General features: G+C 36.8%; 2 protein-coding genes across 2 annotated transcripts; one reads left to right on the forward strand and one right to left on the reverse strand.

The window, feature by feature from the left end:
- Positions 1-6,447: 6,447 nt before the first annotated feature.
- On the forward strand, positions 6,448-8,532 carry TRIADDRAFT_60450 (uncharacterized protein; the record flags this gene model as incomplete). The annotated part of the gene is made up of 4 exons (XM_002116354.1): positions 6,448-6,606; positions 6,815-6,908; positions 7,932-7,985; positions 8,396-8,532. The coding sequence occupies 4 exons, from the start codon at positions 6,448-6,450 to the stop codon at positions 8,530-8,532; spliced, it is 444 nt and encodes a 147-aa protein (XP_002116390.1).
- A 1,571-nt stretch (positions 8,533-10,103) lies between these two features.
- TRIADDRAFT_64277 (uncharacterized protein) lies at positions 10,104-14,563 on the reverse strand (the record flags this gene model as incomplete). The annotated part of the gene is made up of 13 exons (XM_002116450.1): positions 10,104-10,501; positions 10,658-10,939; positions 11,064-11,357; positions 11,468-11,781; positions 11,934-12,056; positions 12,157-12,227; positions 12,439-12,621; positions 12,700-12,820; positions 13,000-13,163; positions 13,283-13,380; positions 13,606-13,730; positions 13,909-14,009; positions 14,469-14,563. 13 exons carry the CDS (start codon positions 14,561-14,563, stop codon positions 10,382-10,384), a joined length of 2,091 nt encoding a protein of 696 aa, XP_002116486.1. The 3' UTR covers positions 10,104-10,381.
- Between the last annotated feature and the right edge of the window lie 2,041 nt (positions 14,564-16,604).

Genomic DNA, 16,604 nt, shown 5'->3' on the forward strand with positions numbered 1-16,604 from the left:
ATTTTCCTTTAATTAATTCATTATTGAAGCTCCCTTTCTAATTCTAATGGCTAAGTACCCACGGTAACACATTTGGAAAAGCAATTTCTACTTCTAATAAAGTGCAATCACCAAGGGCAATATCACTACTGCTATGACTGTGTTGTTGCTAATTTAATTGCTAAGCACCGATAGTAAGACATTTACCAATGTAATTTCTCTATTCTATACGTGTAAAATAATGCAATGATCTGTAGATTCCTTCATGACAACCTCACGAAGCATAACTAACATGCTTCTACGAGAATTTCTGCTATTACTCTACTAACTACTGCTCGCTCCTAATCGCTAAGTCTGATAGTAAGACATTTGAGAATGCCATTTTCCATCCAGTAGCAGAGGATCATCAGTGACAACATCACTGCGAACATTTCTGGTAATACCCTAGCGATTACTGCTAGTTGCTAATCACGAAACCCCAATAGTAAGACATTTGAGAATGTCATTCTCCATCTCATTCAGTAGCAGAGAATCATCAAGGACATCACGGCGAATATTCCAAGTATTCCCCTACCAATTGCTGCAAATTCCTAACGAATAGAGTCTATCATTTCTAAGCATCCTCAGTAAGACATTTGAGAATCCCATTTCTTCATCCGTCAGAATACCACAGTAGTCTGTAGAATCATCATCCATAGTAACATGGCAACGCCTAAAATGCTCCTTCGCTCAACACTCGTTAGTCGCTATTGGAAAATGTAATTTCTCCAGTCGGTGGAACAAGAATCCTCATCGACAACATATCTCTAGGCATCAAATACTAAGACGAGTATTTCTGCTACTGGTCTATGACAACTACTGTATGTTGTAAATACTATAGAAAGACATTTATTTACCAACGGTATTTGCAAATCCAGCTGGCTGCAATCGCCTATGTCAACATGACTTGACGTCAAGATAACTGCTACTACAGATCACTACCGATGCGATCTAAACCCCTTCCGGGAAATCGCGAAAGGCATTGATTTACAGTAATTCAAGTGGACATTTTCCATCGACAAATGGCAAGATCCCAAGCCATGACGTAATCTTTTTCCCCATAGGATGAAATAAACGACCGAGGGGATGAAATTTAAATCAACCTTTGCTGAAAGATTGGGCGTATACTCCTATCTATCCGCCATCTCAGCCAATGGATAGTATTTTGAGCCACTCTTTCCGCTGGAAGTAGTGTAGGATAACATGTCCACTGTGAGACATGTTGATGACAGCATTTTGGCTGCAGGTTTCTATGGCCTTTTCTACCGTCATAGACAGCTAAAACAATCAAGACGGCTCCAAAAAGGGGGAGGGAAAGGAGGTGCAGCCTCCAGTTTTAAATATGCCAATTTAATTTGACACTCCTAAAAAGAATGATAGGCGTTCCCGCTCGAGTGCATCCAAGCAGCAAAGACAAGAAATGGAAGCACCCGCTGCTTGTCTTCTATTCGATAGGCGGATCATCAGTAATAAAGAACCAGGTGTTGAGCTGATAGACAAGGTCGTTATTCTGTTGCAATCTGCCATGACTAATCTCTCTCTTGTATTGTATAGGTTGATTTCTCTCTTTTCAACCGGTAGACATGTCGAAAGCAAATGGCCGGTAGGTGTTGACTACATGCTCATCATTGGCAGGGTATTGCAAACGTCGTGGAAAAAAAAACAAGCATCAGATTGGTCGGGAAGTTAGCCCTTATAATATCATCCTTCAACCCATGGATCAATTGGGCTTCTATCTTGGCTGCGTGATGGCAGTCCAACTGGAAATGGAAAGCCGATAGAATCAAGATATCATCAATCAATTGGATTTTAGATTCAATCGATGGATCGATTGGGCTTCCATCTTGGTTGCGTGCTGGCAGTTCAACTGGACATGAAGGAATGGAAAGGAAATGACTATCAACATCAACATGGATGTGCTACGTTACAGATTTGCTCAATGTATCCCTCCAATTTTGAGCCAATAATGGCGAACCTTAAGGATTACAGAACCCATTCACAACAATCAACGATAACCTACCTTGCAACGGTTTCCTGCTCCCCTGAGTAGCAACATGACTAAGCCGATAGATAGTTCAAGCGATGTCCGATTAATCTTGATTCTATCAATTCGTTCTTGGCTATGGAATCAACATGGCTAAGGTCAAGTTAACCATTACTATCCATCGTCAGCACTACAATCGAGATTGACAACAGGCAGTGATCGATATTCATCCCTATAAAATTTGCCTTCTTAAGTCTTCTTTTCCCCACCGTCAGACGGGCCCTATCACAACCCTTCCTGCAATCATTAACACGAAAGGAAACACCTATGTGGAAATGGCGTCATATCTGCTTGAACGGTAGAAAGGAATAGCCTTGTAGTCATTGGTCCCCCAGGTAAAAATCAATTCCAGTTGCCTATTACACTAAGCAAACTACAGTAATGAAGAGTAGACAAGTTGATCGTTCTACTGGTCATGTTGAGAAATGCCTTTGCTTTAACAGTGGGATACTCTGCGTTTCTACTTTGCAGTACTCTTGGACAGTATCGCATGGAGTAATTACTGGGATAGATGGAATAATCTTGTTCTGTTTAAGCGATTGATTGGTGTCGTTATTTCAATAATTGAGTCAGATAAAATAATAAGCCAGCTCCCAATAGGTCTACTACAAATTGTGCAGCTTGACTAGCTTGCATTGGTGATTAGAACAGTCTTTTCTAATGAATCATCCGTTTAGTACAGTAGTCACACAGATCTTGCAAGGGTTGATTCCTACGGTATTTCGGCATCGTAGATGCTGGATTCTTCTATCCTATTAGCACTACTTGTGCTTGCAAGGTAACTTGATTGTTCTCCTCTTCTCATAAGGAAAGCCTTTCTAGCTTTAGCGTTCTACTGTAGAGCAGTCTACAACATGGATTACCTTATTCTAACGAGTAGTACTTGCATATTGTGAAGAGAGGTTTGCTAGCTTGATCGTCCTACTGTAGTCTCTTCCAATAGGGGAAAGCTCTCTCTAGCTTTAGCCTTGTACAGGTTGAAGAGAGGTTTGCTAGCTTGATCGTCCTACTGTAGTCTCTTCTAATAGGGAAAAGCTCTCTCTAGCTTTAGCCTGTACAGGTTAAAGAGAGGTTTGCTAGCTTGATCGTCCTACTGTAGTCTCTTCTAATAGGGGAAAGCTCTCTCTAGCTTTAGCCTTGTACAGGTTGAAGACAGGTTTGAGAACGTGACCGTTCTCCTGAAGTCTCTTGTAGCTTAAACGTTCTTCTATAGAGCAGTCTACAACATAGATTGCCACATTCTAGCGAGTAGTACTTGCACATTGTGAAGAGAAGAGTGATAATTTGATCATTTTACTGTTCTCGAGTGCTTTGTAAACAGTGATTCGATCAGCGGATGCTTTACAATAAAAGCGATGACGAGTATTGCCAAATGATCGCCATGACCACTTGCACTTTGAAGTAATTCATTCAGGCGAGAGTGTCGGGTCTAGGCGAGACTCGTTAGGTTTTATCGTTCTACAACAGCCTTGAATATGACAGATTCGATAAGTTATCATCTATGGATAAACTCCTTCTAGAGTGATTAGCTCGACCTGTACTTTGCAAAGTCTACTAGACGAGCACTCCTTCTACCTATCATTACTGAAGTCAGGCGAGATAGATTGATTATGCAATTGAGGCCTATTTTACGAACATGACCTCATGACTGCAAGAACTGATCAAAATATTGTCTACAGTATCGCTATTTTTCTACACCATTCAACAACGATCCCATCCATGTTACAAATAAATCAAACAGTAGATGACAGAGCTTGCAATAACAAACTCAACTTCCTTGATAGTGCATAAAGATCAAGTAAAATCCAACACCATCCCATCACTATTACTGTACTTCAATCATGAGGCCACTGAGTGAAAAGAGCGGATTCAATAAACTGCTATTGATCCTTCATGTTAGTCATAACATGAAGGAAGAGAATTAATAAAAAAAGAGAGAAAATGCTTGATACGATACCTTTTCTGATGATGGAAAATGTGGCAATTTTCTACACTGGTCTACGCTAATCAAGGTTGTATTCCGTGGATGGCCAACAATCAGATCAAGTATGAAAAGAATTGAGGATCAATGTGTCTTGTTGTCTCCTTCAGCTTGTCGATAACCTAATGGTAAAGCGAACAAGTCCAGGGGGCAATTTATACACCTGCATTCGAGTGGAATGATTGCACAATTCTGCTTTTCACTGTGTCGACTCTATACTAAATGGTTTGCACTCCACTTCCGTTTGGGTGTCTGCAATCCATGGATGGATACCTTGACGAGGGTTATGGAATCAATTGAGCAATCATTGGGCTGTAGTAGACTGTATATTAATGATGAATTCTACTAATGCCAGCAGTTGATTTTGACAGTTGAAAGACAGCAATGGAAAAGACACATTAGCAGGCAGCAGGAGGGCTTGTATAGTGCAGAGGTTAAAGTAGGCAAATTCGCATTTTGCTGGACAGTGGACAACCCCTTTTAAATCAATATTCTTTATTGATCCTCTCGTCCTCTCTATTGTTATTCTTGCTTGACATAGCCAACAGAATTAGACGAATAGTGAGGGTTGGGCTAAAAGCTCCCCAATTCTCTTGCAATCAATATTGATGTTGATGTCCGGATGATGTAATTGAATTAGCAAGGCCATTGCAAGCTGAAGATAAACAAGCCACGACAAGGGAAGAGGGTAGTAGTCATGCAATATAGAAAGATTGATCCAATCCAATCATCATGCAGTAAAAGACTGCAATACCAGTCGATTTCTGCAAAAGATTGAGAATGCAACAGTCACGTAATAAAAAAAAAGACTAAAACTCTGCCAGTTTCTGCAAAAGATTAGTAAAATAAGCGAAGGACTGTACTAAACAATCACGCCATGCAGAGACTGAAATAGATTCCTTCGTAATAATCTGAAAGACTAAAATAGATTTTTCCAAAAGATTTTGGAAAGAAAAACAAATGACTTGTGGGAATACTATAGCATACAATTCTACCCCAAACAATCATGCAATGGAAAGACTAAAAATATAGTTGCAAAAAAGGGAAATGACTGCTGTAAATACTAAATACTATCCATGTACAGTAATTCTACTTTGTCCCCAATAGTTATGTCATGAAAAGATTAAAATTGCATTTCGAAAAGAAAAAAACGACTGCTATGAATACTATCCACGTTCTTCTATTCCTCCATGCAAAGCAAAGACGAAAACACGTCCATACCTCAAAAAGACTTGGAAAGGAAGAGAAGGACTGCAGTGTCTACTGTCCATATATGCCATCTCGATTGTCATACTTTGGAAAAAGACCATAATGAAATTATTAAAAATAATTTAGAAAAAGTAGGGACTGACTGCTGTGAGTACGGTCAATGGACTATTCCATCCCCTACTATCATGCTATGAAAAGACGAAAATGGATTTCTCAACAGGATCTACAGTATGCCAAGAAGATGAATCAATAAAAAGTAAAGCAACAATGACAGTCAATTACTATCCCATACAATCACCATGTTTTGATTAATAATAATAAATCAATATGTTGTCATTCAAATGATGACTTATGCTACTTGTCATGGCCACGATTTCAGCAGGGCTGCCAGCCATCGTGTCAATCTGTATCCAATCATCTGGCTTGAATAGAAAAGGATTCTTTTGAAACGTAAATCGAATGCATGGCGATGAAATCAACATTGGGCTCGCATCACATCTGGTAGCAAAAGGGACTGCCATCTTGACTATCATGGTGTGATGGCTGATTGTTATCGTGCAAATCCATCCCCTTGTCAAATGATGATCCATTACTCAATGATACATCCAATCATTATAATTGCATGCTTGTTGTGGAATAACTATCCAACAAAGATGCTTAACTTGGTCTACGTGATATTCAGATAATCCTACAATCGAAGCATGAATGCAGATCATTAAATCAACATAATGTTGCATCTTTGACCATGGCATTGCTTGCATGATCGATCGTCGACTACAGCGATTCATCAATCAATGTGTTAATAACAGTCATCATTCTCCTGCATATTTTTTATTATTATTTTAATTTTTAATGGGATAATCTCAGCTAGCTTGTGTAGTCATCGAGATTGTTATACAAGTCCTAGACAAACCCTTTTTCGTAACACTATCCTATGGTAAATGTGTCATCGATCAATAGAGTCATTCCTATTCTGTTAAAATCTGGTAAAGATGAGATAGAAGAATAGAAAATCTTTTATGCTTTATGTCATGATTGCTGCAATCATGCATTAATTCATCAATGTCATCCATTCTATGATTGACAATAATCATCATCGCCGGCTGAATCCTAAGCTCAAGATGTGCCTAGCACCAATTCTATCCTTGATTGCTTGCATGTCTGGCGGATGGGAGAGTGGAAACGTTTTGACAAGATGAATGAGAAAGCGGAACAACACCAAATGACAAAACTTCAGCCATCAGCATCTTCTGTTACTCCTCCATCATTCAGCATCGTCATGACCACATCCTCTCCTATTGATATCCCTATTCAAAAGCTCGTTCTCGGCCCTCTTGACAATCTACTTTTAATAGTAGGATAAGTGGAAATAAGGCTAATTATATATCAAGAAGGCTACAAAGATAGCAATCTCAATCGATGCTGCTCAACGCATTGGGCAGCATTGCAAAATTGCTACAGGCAGTAATAGACTAATTGAAATCGTCCGAGACAAAGGGCATTGGGGCGTGGAAAATTGGGCGGACACCACAAGAAAATCAATAATGAGTATTACTGAATAGGCTAACGGGGTGCCACACTGCCGGCGTTGTGGGCAGGCGAGTGTAGATTTTTCTGGAAATTGTCTTCTTTGGAGAAGGGTACAAGAGGAAGCAGGTATTTTACTTACTTTTGTAGGGAGGAAATGGACTAGAAGAGGGGATTCAATTAGCCAACGTAAAATTAGATAAGGTTAGATAAGGACATCAGGCAAGGTTAGATAAGGACATTAGATAAGCTTCGATTAGAAGAATGCATAGATTGCTGGGATGAGATAGAATTGCGAAGAATGGGCTAGCATAATGAGGTGTTCAATGATGCATGTGAATGATCTTTCAGTTTACTTAGGCGTTGATCTTGGCATGTATCGTAAATATGGATCATGGCAAACTTGAATGGGTAAAATTTCAGTATACTGTAGATGAGATGGAATTGCAAAGAATGGGCTAGCATAATGGGGTGTTAAATGATGATATGTGAATGATCTTTCAGTTTACTTAGGCGTTGATCTTGGCCTATATCATAAATATGGATCATAGCAAACTTGAATGGGTAAAATTCAGGATGGCTATCCAACAGTATCAAGAAATAATTCATGACGATGACCCTCAATACGTGTTATAATGATGAATAATTAATTAATGGATCTGAATTCTTTCAGTTTACTTAGGAGTTGATACCTAGTAAATTTTTAACATCACGGAATCATGACAGTAATATTGCTGTTATTACGAATGCGTTTGCATTCTTTCCGTTAACTTACGCATTGCTCCCGCATCGATTTTCAACATCAAGGAATCATGACGGCGATTCTTAATATGTTAATAATATTTATCTGAATTCTTGCAGTTTACTTAGGCATTGCTGCCTAATAGATTTCAACATCAGGAATCATAAAGGTGACTTATTAAAGTAGTAATTAGTCTACTTAGCAAATAAGTACGCAAAATTATCACAAGCCGGGGTTCCACTGGTTACAATTATTTAATAATGCATCTAAATTCGTTCAGTTTACTTAGGTACTGGACCCTTGCAGACTTTCAACATTTAGGGATAATGATGGCGATCCTTAATACGTGTTAAAATAGAATTCTAACACGTATTAATGGTCCGTCTAAATTCTTTTTTCAATTGACTTAGGCATTAACGAAGCAGATTTAGATCCTGCATTAATATTGACATCAATCATGCCAGGTTAATAATCAAGGAATAATTACGGGGATCCTTAATGATGTATTTGATTTCTTTTCAATTGACTTAGGCACTGAATTAAAGCATATTTGGATCCATAGTTAATATTGATGCTAATCATACTAGATTGTAAGGACCAGGATATACCAGTGGCCTGATATAGTGCATTATAACTATATTAACCATAATTATGCATCTAGATTCTTTTTTTCAATTTATTTAGGCGTTAATTTGACGCCAATTTGCATTTATAATTAATATCAATCATACCGGGCTGTAATATATAAAGTTCCAGGATATGTCTGTCATTCAACAGTATCAAGAAATAATTATGGCACTCCTTAATGATGCATCTGGACTACGTATTAATTTACTTGAAAGTTGTTCTCAAGAACATTTAAATACATGATTAGTATTAAGAAAAATTATCGCATCAGATTTAAATCCACAGTATACTCGTGAAGTCCTAGGATATGCCGTCCAACAGCAGGAGGGAAGATGTCATTGCATCGTTAATGATGCTGACGAATCATATTTTCAATTTTCTTAGGTGCAATCTTTAGCAAATCTGTATCTTTAGCTCATGAATATGAATTAAATTATAATAATCATAACAGACTGTAATCTATTAAAATTTCAAGGAGAATATTTGACAGCACGAAGGAGCAATGGAATGTTTGTGATGCAATTAGGCCTTGTTTCAATTTACATCAGTATCAATCTTAGGCACATTTGGATCTTAATTACGAAAAGTGAGTTACTGCAATTGAACGATCATAGTGGACACTGATCGATAGAGCTCCAGAAATTCGAGAACTATAATCAATAGGATAGAATGAAATCACTTATTTTATACGAGTATGTTTCGGTGAAATAACCTCGCTAGTGTTGTAATTAGTGAAATACTACTAGGTGTGTTAGAATCTAGTGACTCTAAACGATATCAAGTTATTTACTTAGGAATAAATTAATAGAAAGGACTATTATCATGAATTACAATCAATGAGAAAATTAACAGTTTAATGATAGATCGTATTATAAATTATATTAGTTGATTAGCATACTTTCTCCCTCCTCCCTTTTCAAGAATAAATTATGAAATCATTTCACGTAATCAGCATTGATCAGAACTGACGTTATGAAAATTGGAAATCTTGACCACCTACGCAGTCATTATTAAGTGTGAGCATTAATGGAGACACTTGGCGAATTTATGTACTCAAGTCACGTAATTTTTTCAGTCCTTTCTTTCAACGGTTGGCCAAGTCTTAATCCGTCTGCATTGTATACGTGCCACATAGAAAAGTGAATATTGCATGTGCTTAAACAATAAATTTTGCTATGATTGTTTGTCATATCGTATCCATAAACTAATAAAATCTACGCCTTACATGGCTATTAAACTATGTTTACCGTACTATCGTTGATTGCATTTGAACTAATCAAGCAAATTATAACAAGTAATTTGTAGTTGATTTCAATTACTCCGATCCCCACACTGATCGATAGACGAATAATCGCTGGAAATAAGAGAAATAAGTTCGGGCGTTGCTGATAGAATATAATCAAGTACTTTTATTGCACTTTTGGATATTATACTGTAATGTTAGTGGATCATTCCGTGCATGTAATAAGAGTACATTTCTGATACCGTCACTGTCTATTAATGAGTTAGAGTAGTTGCGAAGAAATAAATAATGAGATAGATAAATATTTCCATTCAAAAGTAATTCATATAGCAAACCATAAACACAAGGTAATAGTAATTGTACTACTGAACCAAAGAACTAAGTTAATGATATTTCAAATTGGCATGATTTGATAACAAGTTAATTCTACAACATGCAGAGCCAACAGTACTCACGTAAGTAGTAAGTTTAAACTAACAACGACTAATAATTTGTAATCTAACCGATAGAATTTAGTATAATAACGGAAATATAAATAAAAATTCACTAGACCACTACAATACAAACAGTGAGCAATAAATTACATACAAAGAGAAAGATTAAGGTTAACGTCATGTAACTTAAAGAGCAACACTTAAATTTCACTCACAGCCTTTATCAGTTTCGATTAAGACCATGAAAAGCATAACAATTTAATATACGAATAGGGTGAGAATAGGATCATTGTAATAGATTATTCTGAGGAAATTAAAAATGACCCAATAGATCTATTAATAACCAACATAATACAAATCAAATACTCTTCCATCGCTAGATCACAGTTGGTAAATTGCTTGATGCAGAGTCGATCTATACTGCAACGCCGATAATATCCCTCTCTGGTGTCGTACGAATTTTAGATATAAATGTAGCAAACGGATAATCGTACGTTACCTATGTAGGATCATTTCTACTAATGCAACCAAAGCTATTTCAATCACTGCATGAGATTTAGACGCCACCTCCACTTCTGCTTATTGGAACAGCAAAACCACTCTTCTGCCTCTGCATTTTTACAATCATTCCCAGACGACTTTCAGATACAAGGCCAGCCTCCAGAGCGCTCATTAACTAATGAAATGCAATTCAAGATAAAAAAATTAAGGCGACAATTACCCTTGAGATAGCTAAAGTACTTTAAGACGCAATATAGGTTACGAATGACGAATCAAGTGGGTTGTCCATGTCTGTTCATTAAATTTCATAAAGTTAGCTAGAATATATTACCTTTAAGAATTCGTCTAGTTCAATCATGCTGTTATTGTCGACATCTACTTCTGATATTAAATCTCGTACTTCACTTTCGCCGACGTCTTTACCTAATTTCTCTAACAGTTTACGCAAATCTCGCGGACTGATATGGCCATCACCATCACGATCAAAGTCCTTAAATACTCTTTTGTACGCTTCAACATCTACATTGTCCAGTGAAATATTTGATCCAATTAAATCACGCTTTAATCGGTAACCCATAGTTTTTAAGAAAGCATGAGCTTTTTCCTCTTCTTCCTGTTACCATAAATAAAATGAGTTAAGTATGTCAGCAACACACAATCTACTATTCAATCTTATACTCGTATACTATTAACCAGACATGTGATTTACGTTTCTCTAAAAGATTAATAAAACATACCTTTTGCTTTTTACGGCTCCAATTTAATTCTTTACTCATTAATTCAGAAATTCTCGGTAAAGCTGCATCGGTTGCTCGAGCATTTAGAAATGCCAAGCTAGTCCTTCTAGCAATAAAATCAACTATACTGCAGCAGTATTCGTCACGAATGGCATGCTTGATTTCAGCTTCGATGTAAGGAAATCCTTCTACTAAACGTATTCCTGTTATTGGATATCTTTTGCCAGTAAGATTAATGTGTTTAGCTACCTCAGGTGCCCGATCGCCGTACGTGTCAGCGAGATGACTTCCAACCTACGAATTAAATAGACCGGTAGTAAATTTGGTAAGTTCTTAATAGCTACACGCTATGCAACAGCGAATAAAGTACTATTGATGAATTGAAAGTTTCATTTTTAGCAAACCTCAGGATCTAAACCGTAATCTTGGACTAGACGAATTGATAGTGTCTTTGTGTAGTTCTCTCCACCTTCCAACATGATATTTTCAGTAATGCAATCATTTTTAGCGCTAAGACCACATACAGTTATGGCCTTGTCTACAGTATCTTTTGCCATTGCCCTATAGGTAGTCCATTTGCCTCCAGCAATACTAATTAAATTGCTATCGCTAACTTCAATAACGTGACTCCGCGAAAGTTCCGAGGTGTTCTTGGCTTGTGGGTTTTGGACAAGTGGACGAATTCCAGCCCATGCTGCCAGGACATCACCTCGTCTTACTGTATCACAAGTATTACGGAAAATATCATTTCTATTGCTAAGTGATATGTTAACTCTGCTATGCAGTACTATAACTGAAATTAAACTTTGCAATCTTTAATTACTGCTCTCGATAGTATGAAATACAACAGAAATAGTAAAATATACTCACCGTTAACATCAGGGCTTAGGTAAGTAGAGATTTCGTTGAGAATAAATTGAATGTCTTCTTCAACAGCAGCCGGATTGGATGTGACTTTACATTCTCTATCAGTTGTTCCAGCAATGGTAAAGCCTATCATAAAATTGATTGCAATAATGATAAATGTTTATACATCATATCTTAATTGACAGCAAAGGAAAAAACAAAAAATTTGTTTAGCATAATGTTTTACCTTCCCAAGGTAAGAAAAATATAACCCTTCCGTCACTAGTTTCAGGGTCTAAAAGTCCCATATCTTTAGGGCTATCAAATTAAATAAGACATTTCATTAACATTAAGAGAGTGAAATCATTCTATCAATCTTTATATTTACTTATAAATAATATACAACATTGTATAACTAAGGTTATAACTTGGACTTTTAAGGAAGATAGTCCATGAGTACAGTTTAACTAAAAATTGTACAAAATCAGTCTTTATGTTACAATTAATAAACTTAAACATTTTTTTGCACCTGTAGTAGCCAGGCAATACAACATGCACTCCTAAACTAGGCACAACAATCTTTTCTGTAGATGGATTATCCAACTGACGAATACCGTCAGTAAACGGTCCAGTTGCATTGATAACACATTTAGCCTGGACATCCCATTCATCACCAGTTAAATTGTCCTTAACTGTTGCTCCACAAACGACTCTATTAAATGAAATTAAAAGTGCACGAGTTTGTAACTAGAGATTTTTAGGAATTATTAATATAAGAAAATGAACTAACTCTTGATCGCCTTGCTTTTTCTTTAGTAATTTCTTAACTTCAACATGATTGGCAACTGTAGCGCCATAACGAGCTGCAGTTAATGCTATGCATGTATTCATTCTGGCATCGTTATGCTGGCCTTTTGATAAATTCAGCAAAGATAGTTTTATTTAAAAGGGAATACATAACTACGCGAGTTGGTTTAGAGTTTAAGTTGAAAGTATTCAAAGTTATATAATATAGTATAGTAACAGGCCTACTTTAATTTATACCTATATGAAACTGTAAGTTAAAATGTTAGAAAATTATATAACATACCATCATAGTATACAATGGCGCCTGCAAGATCTGAGGATTTTAACATAGGAAACTGCTTCAAAGCTTTCTGTTTGGAAAGAAAGTAGCTACTGGGCAAACGCTTTTTACCAGAAACAAAATCGTACATTTTCATTCCAGTCCAATAATACGGAATCAGATACCACCTAAAAATTAGACGCATACACTTAAGTAATCATAGACGAGTAGGTTAGAAATCGATTGATTTGCTATTTTTATCTCCTAGCAGCAGTAGCTATAGGAAACAATAGCATTAAGACCATACTTGAATACTGGTACGATAATCGGTAGCTCTCTTGTTAGATGTGGAGCCACATGAAGTAAATGCCATCTTTCGCTTAAAGCTTCACGAACGAGCTGGTACTAATATTGTGAGAAAATGATATATATTCAAGGTATTAAAATTTTTATAACTTTTATTGAATAGCAATTTAGGTGCTTTAAAAGGAATTTCGAATTTGTTAGGGTTTCTAGACGAGCGTGAGAAATTGAGAATGACTAGTTTTATGCAAGGTTCAGGCAAAATCAATTACTTGGCAGAACAGGCGTTGGTTAACATGATGTAAGGCAAGTATAGTATAAACTCACCTGTTCTAAATCCAGGTGCAGAATTGCACTTTTTAAGTATCGAACACCACCATGGATTAGTTTAGTACTTCTACTGCTAGTTCCAGAGGCAAAATCTTCTCTTTCCACAACAGCGGTTTTTAGTCCTACGATCAAGATAGGGGTAAGAGATGGTTAGTACTTTACAGTAGACTGGTATCTAAGATTCTTTCTAGGCCGAAAGTTTTGTAGTGAAGTATAACCATTGCTATCGTAGTTTATGACAATACCATGCACCTATATAAACTAACAAACAGACATTACGCTATGCGTTAGCTGTTATACCTCTACTAGCACTATCAAGGGCAATTCCAGCGCCAGTTGCTCCACAACCAACAACTAAAACATCGAATTGATCATCTTTCAGAGACTGCAGCTGTTCATTTCTAAAATACAAAATTGATAAAGAGTAAATAGATAGCTTGTAATTACAGCGATGTTATTTCCTGCCATAGAGCTGACAATAACTTTGTCATGTATGAGTCGAGAATTTTATGATGCATTATGAGCATTTTATCACCTGAGGGGTAGAACTTTTTTGGGAGTAGGAGTTGCAGCTAGAGTCTACCAGAGAAAGATAAAAGTAGTATTTTTATAATGATGGCATGTTCAATGCTAAATATCATCTACAGAATAGCTGTCCGATCACTTCAAATATGTAAAATTGTAAAAAATAGAAACTCCATTTGCAAGAGTTTTTTCAACTAAAGTCAGACTTTGAAGAGATAGCTCTATCAGAGTTGATTGATATTTCTAGCGTTGACATAATCCGAGCGTTAAAGAAAGGAATTTTACCCTATCATTACATTCTAACTGACTATAAACGTCCGTAGACAATGTCGTACGTATTTCTACTTGCCTTCATTCCTCTTGATTTCGAATAATATAAAGCTAGTCCTGTTGTAGTTGCTATTCCGGTGGCTGCCAATATACGAATCATCGTGGTAATCTATCCGTATAGAAATAAAATTAAATGCCTGTGATCAGAAATGAAAATGCTTGTATCAGCATTCATGATCTCTGACGCTTTACAAAATTATCTATGAGATACCGTATCATGCTATCATGACACAAGTTGCACAGATTCCAGTATTAAATTGATTTTCAAATTGATCTAACGTAGATCATGGATACTCGCTGTACACTAGTAGTGTATGCAATAAAAGGGAAACAAGATAACACTTTGTCTACTGATGGCCCTCAACCTAGAAAGAGATTGGACGATACAGCTCGATGTCCTGCATTCATTCGCCTCTACTGTACATACAATAACATTCATCAATCTAATCTAATTTATGTAACTGGCAACTTATTTTGATTTACATTATGCAAAGAACAATCCTGATATTGGTATTCTATCGTAGTTATCAACTAAGGCGATATGATAAATGATCACAGACCTTCAATTCCTGACCGATTTGTCATCAACTACCTGGATGTGTCTTTTAGGTTGTAAATAATGCAAAACTTGATCGTTCTCGGCATTTATATAAGCTAGCTACAATACGAACATTGTAAGACGCAATAAGTGACGACTGTAAGAAAATGGAAGGCATCATCGATGTCAACCTTCTAGGTTTATTACAGTGTTTAGGACCCTTGATGCAATTGAATACCAATTATAAATTATTTCCCCATGAATTGGATTAGTAATCCATACCAGGCATATTTTCCATGCTTGCTATGTGTCAATAAAGGACCGATACGGGCTAGTGAAATTACTGTACAGCTTGTGATAAGTAGGGAATGGTCCCAACTATTATTTTTATTGTAGCTCAACAACATGCTAATTAAAAAACATTGATGATTCCGTAAGGAAAAGTGATCAGATGGAGTCATGCAATAGAAGCTTTCACCATCCTTGCTACTTTACATAAATACAATTTTTCTATCGTGCCAATACGAGTGGATGATGACTTTGCATCGAGGGACGCTTTTCAAGTATAGAAACGTAAAAACAATAACCTTGTATGTATCTGGTTCACTGTTGCCAAAAATCAGGATTACATTGACTTATAAGGAAATAGCGATACAGTCAAGACTAGTGCTTTATAAGCTGTAGTACTGTCAATCCATGGTAAGTGCAGGGATAAGCCGATGATAGCGATTAGCGTCCAAGTGCTCGTTGATGCCATTCTCGGGAGTTTCTATACTCGTCAACACGCTTGTACGGTCAGTTCAGTGGAAAAAGTAATTACAGTATTGTATCTCTATCCATATTTATTCTCCTACGATACCAAGCCTACATAATCACTGAATGTATTTAAACTATGAATGGACAAAAATTCCATCGCTACCGGCATCAATCTTTAGCGATAGTCCTATGTGATAATGAAATTCGCTATTTTCGAAGTGCACTTGTAGGTCACGAGAAGGTGAATTCGTAGCCGTTATTAGCTAACATAAGTAGTTAGCATTAAGACTGACCAAATCAATCCGTAAAATCATGGACTATTTTTTAAGCATTACTATGTCGCATACTTGGCACAGGGAGAAAGTAAAAATGATAGTGGGGAATCAGAGATAGACGTCCATTTTCGAATCAAACTACTCCATCTATCTCAAGATGGAGTCATGTTGTATTGTGATCAAGTCAGCTGCGAATGTAATCTGATCGCGTGTAAAAATAATAGCACAGTATCGAGTAGAATGGTTGAAATCTAATCCAAGGGCTCGTCTATGATCACGCAAAAGTACTGTCTTTGATTGATGCTGTATTTCTTTCTTTTTTTTAACATTCAAGCGATAGATGTCGAGCAAAGCAATAGCAAGAAGATGTCAATAAACACGGGCATTCGAGCATCAATGGTGCTGTATGCTGTTTGAATCACTTGTCCGTGGGTATACGTTGATGATGCTATGACGTCGATTCATTTAGTTCAACGTGTCTGCAGACAACCATGAATCCTAAGGTAAATCATTGAAGCATGGCCGGTCTTGATGTTGACTTAGAATGGAGAAATACGGATAGGAAAAGGAAA

Source organism: Trichoplax adhaerens, genomic scaffold, assembly GCF_000150275.1.
Source record: "Trichoplax adhaerens TRIADscaffold_15 genomic scaffold, whole genome shotgun sequence".
NCBI lineage: Eukaryota > Metazoa > Placozoa > Uniplacotomia > Trichoplacea > Trichoplacidae > Trichoplax > Trichoplax adhaerens.